This window comes from Carlito syrichta, unplaced genomic scaffold (assembly GCF_000164805.1).
Source record: "Carlito syrichta isolate Samal-C Ts95f unplaced genomic scaffold, Tarsius_syrichta-2.0.1 Scaffold303236, whole genome shotgun sequence".
NCBI lineage: Eukaryota > Metazoa > Chordata > Mammalia > Primates > Tarsiidae > Carlito > Carlito syrichta.
In genome coordinates, this window is record NW_007247332.1 from 308,853 (window position 1) to 316,499 (window position 7,647).

The 7,647-nt window shown below is 52.1% G+C and overlaps 1 protein-coding gene across 1 annotated transcript in view; it reads left to right on the forward strand.

The window, feature by feature from the left end:
- Positions 1–7,647, forward strand: part of LOC103260545 (complement C3-like) — a 36,197-nt gene that overhangs the window by 3,993 nt on the left and 24,557 nt on the right. Inside the window, exons 9-19 of the mRNA XM_021712404.1 lie at positions 396–498; positions 593–713; positions 982–1,097; positions 2,315–2,455; positions 2,540–2,749; positions 2,978–3,187; positions 3,475–3,636; positions 3,902–4,031; positions 4,914–4,991; positions 5,884–6,081; positions 6,561–6,672. Coding sequence (XP_021568079.1) covers positions 396–498; positions 593–713; positions 982–1,097; positions 2,315–2,455; positions 2,540–2,749; positions 2,978–3,187; positions 3,475–3,636; positions 3,902–4,031; positions 4,914–4,991; positions 5,884–6,081; positions 6,561–6,672 — 1,581 coding nt within the window. The remainder of the gene's footprint in view (positions 1–395; positions 499–592; positions 714–981; positions 1,098–2,314; positions 2,456–2,539; positions 2,750–2,977; positions 3,188–3,474; positions 3,637–3,901; positions 4,032–4,913; positions 4,992–5,883; positions 6,082–6,560; positions 6,673–7,647) is intronic.

Genomic DNA, 7,647 nt, shown 5'->3' on the forward strand with positions numbered 1-7,647 from the left:
CCTCAGCCTCCCAAAGGTGCGGGATTACAGGCTGAGCCACCGAGCCCGGCTAATTTTTTTTTTTAATTTTGGGTACAGATGAGGTCTCCCTGTGTTGCCCAGGCTGGTCTCAAACTCCTGGGCTCAGGTGATCCTCCCACCTCACTTTCTATGTGGGCTCCCATGGCTGTAAGGGACACCTCTGCCATCTTGCAAGGTGGCACAGGCCACAGCTGCAACCTGTCAAGGCTCTGTAGGACATGTCTGTCACCTCCCAAGGCTGTGTGAACCAGCAACGAAGCCATCTGAGTTTCCAAGGGCCACCTCTGCCCCTCCCAAAGGTGCACAGCGGTTTTTGCAGCCTTACGAGATGTGTAGGTGATTCAGAGCCAGCAGCATGGCCCTCTGTCCTCCAGGTACATATTCCACAAGCCGGTGAATGGACATGCACTGGCCATCTTCGGGGTGACATTGGACTCTCGCCAGATCCCTCTCCAGAGCTCCTTGCAGAGAGTGGAGGTGACTGGACCTCAACCCCTCCCCCACCTCCCCTCCACCCGCCCCCTCACTCCCTGAGAAATCGTCTCTCTTACCGGTCCTGTCCCAAGAGCAGGTCTCCGAAGGCCTGGGTCACGTGTCCCTCCAGAAGACCATGCTGATGGCCACATTCCAAGGCCCAGAAGAGGACTTCATCGGGGCATCCATCTTTGTCAACGTCACCGTGTTCTCCTCAGGTGCTCGTCCCCCCCCCCGGTCCCCAGCTGAGGTTGGGACACGGTGTCCCTTCCCAGCCCAGACACTCCACCCTGTGTCCTTGGGCCACCTCCTAGCCTCAGTTTCCCCATCAAAGGAATTGGAAAACCCCAGAAGGGGGTGGGAGGAGATGAAATGGCGTCACTGTCTTTCTCTGGCTTCATCAAGATGGGATCTCCCTAACAGTCCCAACACTGGCTCAGGAAACCAACCCCCATAGCAGCCCCTCAGGTCCCCCTCTCTCCACAGGGGGTGAGATGGTGCAAGCTGAGGCCTCAGGGGTGAAGATCGTCCAGAGACCGTACAACATCAAGTTCATCAGGACACCCAAGTATTTCAAGCCAGGGATGCCCTTCCACTTCCGGGTCAGAGTCTGGGGTGGCTCCACCCAGGGCCCCTCCCCAAGACAGACCCTCCCTCAGGAGACAAAACCCAAACTGGCCTTGCCTGCGCCCAACTCATCTGAAAGTTGAGTCCCTCGTGCTCCCCAAACGAATTCCAAGATCCCTTCAAGTCTCAACCCAGGTTTCCCCAAAGTACAGTGACAGCTCCGGAATTTCTTTATGGGGACTTGGAGGCCACAATCAGACTGGAAGGTAGCACTTGATGGTTTGAGGTTGCATGTGCACATACATGCTGCTTTTACGTACATTAATTTGGCTTTGTTGGTTTCTGGTTTGTTTTTTGAGTTGAGGGTCTCACTGTCACCCAGGATGGAGAGCAGTGTCACAATCATGGCTCACCACAGCCCTCCAACTCCTAGGCTCAAGCGATCCTCCCACCTCAGCCTCCTAAGCAGCTGGAACCACAGACACACAGCAGCATGCCTGACTATTTATTTTATTTTATTTTTTGGAGAGGCGAGGTCTCACTATGTTACCCAGGCTGGTCTTGAATTCCTGGGTTCAAGTGATCCTCTCATCTCAGCCTCCCAAAGTGCTGGGATTACAAGTGTGAGCCACTACACCCAGCCTCCACACATTAATGTGGATAGGCATTAGGAAAGCTCGTGACAGTCTTTGGCATCAGTTCTACTCCAAGTCTCCTCCTACTCTCTCCACAACATCCGGGGTGGGCACCGGTGGGCATACTGCAGAAGTCTAGGGGCATCCTTCCTAAAAGCTTTAATGTGAATGGTGCCCCTGGTGTTGTTCAGTGCACCACTCATACAGTCATATAAGGCAGTCCAAAGCCGGGCTCGGTGGCTCAGCCTGTAATCCCGCACTTTGGGAGGCTGAGGTGAGTGGATTACCTGAGCCCGCAGGTTCGAGACCCACCTGGGCAACTTGGCGAGATCTCATCTCTACAATAAATCAAAAAAACCAGCCAGGCGTGGTAGCGCATGCCTGTAGTTCCAGCTACTCGGAAGGCTGAGGCGGAAGGATCGCCGGAGCCCAGCGGGTCGAGGCTGCAGTAGCCGGGTGCGGCCACTGCACTCCAGTCTGGGCGACAGAGCAAGACTCCAACTCAAAAAATAAATAAATAAATAAGGCAGTCCTACCCAGATCGTATCCCCAGTTCCTGCCTCCCACCCCAAGTTACCCCCAGGCCCTTCTTCATCTCACCCCAGATCTCACCCCAGGTCTTCGTCTCAAATCCTGATGGGTCCCCGGCCTCCAGAATCCTCGTCAGCTGCCAAAGCCACAAAGTGTACACCTCCGCCAATGGGGTGGCCCCTCTGACCATCAACACAAATGCAGACCAGGACCAGCTCCCCATCCTGGTACCAACCTGATGTGGCAAGGATGATGGGGTGGGGTCTTTGTGGAAGGGCTGGGGTTTACTCAGTGCCCGCCACCTTCCTCAGGTGAAAACAGAGGAGTCGCTCCAACCAGAGGAGCAGGCTTCAGCCGAGATGACAGCTTGGCCTTACTCAACCCAGGGTGGGTCGGGGAACTTCCTGCACATAGAGGTAAAGACATTGGGCACAGAGGTCGGCAGCAGCATTCAAGTGAGCCTCAACACAAGGCATCAGGACTCTACAACCAAGGACAAGATCACTCACTTCACCATCCTGGTAAGAAGCTCAGACCAGGGACTGAGTCAAGGAATTCTTTCCCTGGAGCAACCTTGCTTTGCTGGGTTGGAGGGACTATGGACAAATGCGTGAAGGAGGGAACAATCTGGGGTGGGCTCAGACCAAGAGGCTGAAACAAAGATGATGATGGACCTCCAGCATGGGCTGGGATAGCTCCAGGGAAGGGCTGGTCCTACCCATCTCATTCTTGGCCTCCCTGTCTCCAAGGTCCTGAGTAAGGGCCAGATTGTGAGTGCCAAACATCAATCAAAAAGCCTGGGGGGTGTCTACACATCGACCATTATTGATGTGACTTCAGAGATGCTGCCCTCCTTCCGCATTCTGGCCTTTTATTTGCTACCCAGAGGAGTGAGCTTGGACCCTGAGCTGGTGGCTGATTCCATATGGATTGATGTGAATGACAGATGCATGGGGACGGTGAGCCAAGCCCCTTGTAATTGTGTGTCACCAGCATAAAGCTCCAGAAAGTGTCTGTACAAGTTCATGGGTCCCCAGGCTAGGGGCCAGGGAAGAGGAGGAGAATATGTGGCCTTAAGAGCTCAACACAAGGTGTGACAATGATGTGAGTAAATAAATGTGTGGAGTTGGGATTGGCCTAGTGGAGTTCCCAGATGCTCCACCAGAGCTGCCAGAAACATAAACCTGAAAGTGAAGTCAGGTGGTCTGTGATTTCCTTCTCCTGATATCTCTTTTTCTTGGCTCAGCTGAAGGTTGGCTTGAAGAATGATGGATTCTTCCAGCCTTTGGAGCCCCACAGCCTGGTGGACCTGAAGGTGACAGGTGATGCAGAGGCCACAGTAGGGCTGGTGGCTGTGGACAAGGCTGTCTATGCTTTGAGCAACAAAAACAAGCTCACTCAGAAGAAGGTGAGAGCATGTGGGCTTCTGGCCAAGAGGTTGCCTGGAGATTCTAGCTGGAGCCTCAGCTTCTTCAGCTATAAATTGGGCAAACTCAATGGTTGTGATGATTTAAGGAAATGGTGCACAGCGTGGTGACTAAAAGATGGTAAGCGCTTAACAGATGGGAGATGGTGTGAGAATTATTATTTAAGCCTGCAATTCCAGCACACCATTGCTCCTCTCCTGGAGGGGCCAGACAGGTCCCAAATTCAAGTCCCCTCTCGAACTCCAGGTCTGGGATGTGGTGGAGGAACATGATATTGGCTGCACAGCAGGCAGTGGGAAAGACAGACTTGCTGTGTTCAAGGATGCTGGGTTGGACCTGAAAATCAGCACAGGGATGGACACCCTGGCGAGCTCAGGTACAGGCAGGGGGGAAGGAGAAGGACAGGAATGGGGTCAGTGCTGCTTTGTGGGATTTGTTGTCAAACAGATATAGCCTAAAATCCAGACCCTGCCATTTACCATGGACCAGTCACATTTTCTCTTTGAGTCTCACTATCTTTGTCCATAAAATAGGGATAATGATAGAAGTAATGCACTTTGTGTGGTTTGAGACATAGGTTTGGCTGTGTGTGCCAGAGATACAAATTAGCTTATACACAGTAGAAGTTTCTCATGCAGTAACAGTTCAGAGGTCATCCTGAGACTCAGACTCCTAGCTAGTTGCTCTGTCAGATTCCAAAATAAAACTTCACTGTGACCTCATGCCAGGCAGCAGGATGAAGGAAAGAGGGAAAGGCAGACATTTATTTCACATTTTCTAGGCCAGAGCTCAGTCACATGGTCCCATCTAGTGCAAAGGGGATCTGGGAAATGTAGTCTTTATTCTGACTGCCATATAATAGATGAAAGTTTAGTTGCCCCAAACAAGGAAGGGAGGGAATGGATATCGAAGACAACTAGTAGTGTCTTCCCTCAGCTATAAACAGTAATATTTATAACAGCTTCTATTTATTACATGTCAGACCCTGTGCTAAGTTCATTTGCATCATGATTCCATTGATAGAACTATGCTTATGCTCATTTTACATAGCTGGGGAAATGAATGCCCAGAGAGGTTAAGTGATTTGCTGAAGATCATCCAGCTTTTAAGTGACAAGTCTTGAATATAGGATGCTGTGAGATGAAATGAAGAGATGCATATAAAACACTGGGCATTCAGTAAATATCCAATAAATATCATCAAGGATATTGATAACAATCTTGACAATTGTCCTATCATCCTTCCCTCTGACCCTCAGACTGGCGCTGCCCTCAAGACCCTCCTCCCAGCCGCCGCCACCGCTCCTTGAAGAGGTTGGAAACAAAGAAGAATGCAGGTCAGTGTTAAAGTTGTACATTTCCCCTGCCCGCCCCCACCCCCCTCAGTTTCCCAACGTATTATATCCATCAGGGCTTAGAACAGGAAACTAAAACCATTCTAGGTATTTCTGCAGGAAAGGATTTAATAGTGGGGCTTTGATGCTTACAAAAATCATTAGAAGGGCTATAGGAGTGGAAGTCAGAAGGCTGCTTGCTGGGACTTAAGATCACCCCACTGCAGTTCTTGTAATCCTTGAAATCTCAGGAAACTGTTGCCCATAGCTCTCACGAGACTGGTGGGTTGATAATGAAACACACATAGACTGGACCCCACCCATCAGTGGCCACTGCTGTAGGAAAAATGGTTTCTGCATCTCTTCTGTCTTACACATGTCTTATACATGTCTCAGTGAGCCTGCATCTAATCCCATCAGGAACCCTAGCAGCAAGGGAGTCTGGGAAGAGTAGTTTGTAGATGTCTAGCCTCCATGACACAAGTGGGAATATAGACAAAAAGAGAAACAGGTGCAGAGTGGGCAGTATCCGACAAACCTGCCAACCCCAAGACCAGTGTGTGGACCAGGAGAAGTTCTGAGCCTGGACATTAGGGAAGATGAGAAGCAACTCTGGGTGGTGCATAGCTCCAGCTCTGCCACTTGGGAGCTGTGTGGCTCTGGGCAAGTGAATTCACCCCCCTGTAGCTAAGCCGCCTCATTGGAACCCGCCATTTGGGTTCCATATGGGGCATCAGGGAGAAGGTATGGGCAAGACACCAAGCACAGTGTCTGTCAGAGTCATCACCAAATAAACAATAGAGGCAAGGTGCGGAGGATGCCATCGAGGCTGGTGGGTCCCAGCTTCTCAGGTCCTGCCCAATCCCTCCTCTCTCCCTCTGACTCTGGTCCACAGTGAACAAGTTCAAGACAGAGCTGGAGAAAAAGTGCTGTGAGGCTGGCCTCCGTGAGAGCCCGGTGGGACTCTCGTGTGAGCAGAGGGCCCAGCATGTCCGCTATGGTCCAGTCTGCGTGACTGCTTTCCTAAACTGCTGCCACTTGTCTGAGAACCTGACTCGGGAAGCTCGGGAGGACCAGCTGCTTCTGGGGACAAGTGAGGTGGTGGGGGCGGGAGATAAAGAGTAGGCAGCTCCATGGAGGGGTGTAGAGTGCCATGAGACAGGTTAAGAGGTGACATGGTGGCTGGGCATAGTGACACTTGCCTGTAATCTCAGCACTTTGGGAGGCTGAGGTGGGAAGAGCGCTTGAGCCCAGGAGTTCGAGACCAGCCTGGGCAGCATAAAGAGACTCTCGTCTCTAAAAAAATATCCAAAAATTACCCAGTGTGGTGATGCACACCTTGAGTCTCAGCTACTTGGAAGGCTGAGGTGGGTGGATAACCTGAGACCAGAAGGTTGAGGCTACAGTGAGCCATGATTGTGCCACTGCACTCCGGTCTGGGCACAGAATGAGACCTTGGCTCAAAAAAAAAGTGATATGGGCCATGGGGGGATGGAAGGGAGGACCACTGGAGAGTCTGGAGGACCACAGAGCACCCATGAAGGAGACCCCACCCACATCTGCTCCCTGTAGCGGGTGAAGATGAGGACTTTGATGACCTCTTCCTGGATGATAATCTGGTGCGGACCTTTTTCCCTGAAAGTTGGCTCTGGAGGAAGTTTATTCTGCCGAAAAGTAAATCAGGGTAGGACATCAACCCCCACACCAGAATCTGGTCCCCAGCCCTTCCAATTATCAATGAACAGTGACCCCTAGCAGCGATATTAGGGCTTCACTGTACTGCCCAGGCTGGAGTGCAGTAGCATGATCATAGCTCACCGCAGCCTAAACTCCTGGGTTCGGGTGATCCTCCCACCTCAGTCTCCCAAGTAGTTGGGACTACAGGCATGGGCCACTACGCCTGCCTTTTCTTTCCAGCTAATTTTTAAATAATTTTTTGTAGAGAAGAGGTCTTGCTATGTTGCCCAGTTTGGTTTTAAACTCGGGATCAAGCAGTCCTCCTGCCTCAGCCTCCCAAAGTGCTGGAATGACAGGCATGAGTCATTGTGCCCAGAAATTCCCTTATTTATCTACTTAATTTTATTTATGATTAATATTTTTTGAGTCGGGATCTAAACCTGTTGCCCAAGCCGAATAGTCCCAAGGTGGGAAATAAGGGATAAAGATGTCAGTGGAGGCCAGGCTCGGTGGCTCAGCCTGTAATCCCAGGACTTTGGGAGCCAAGGCGAGTGGACTGCCTGAGCCCGCGGTTCGAGACCCGCCTGGGCAAGTTGGCGCCTCATCTCTACAATAAAATCAAATACTAGCCGGGCATGGTAGCGCGCGCCTGCAGTTCCGGCTACTTGGAGGCTGAAGCGGAGGGATCGCCGGAGCCCAGCAGGGCGAGGCTGCGGTGGCCGGGGGCGTGCCACTGCCCTCCCACCGGGGCGACAGAGTGAGACTCCGACTCAAAAAAAAAGAAAAGAAAAACGGTTGGTTTGGGCCCACGGCTCTGCGCCGCACCGGCGACTGCTGGGCTTCTGGTGAGGCCTGAGGAAGCTGCCATTACTGTGGAAGACAGAGGGGGAGCAGGCACGGCCCCGGGCAAGAGCGGAAGCGAGAACGGAGACGGGGCAGTGCCAGGCGAGAACGGAGACGGGGCAGTGCCAGGCTCGGTTAA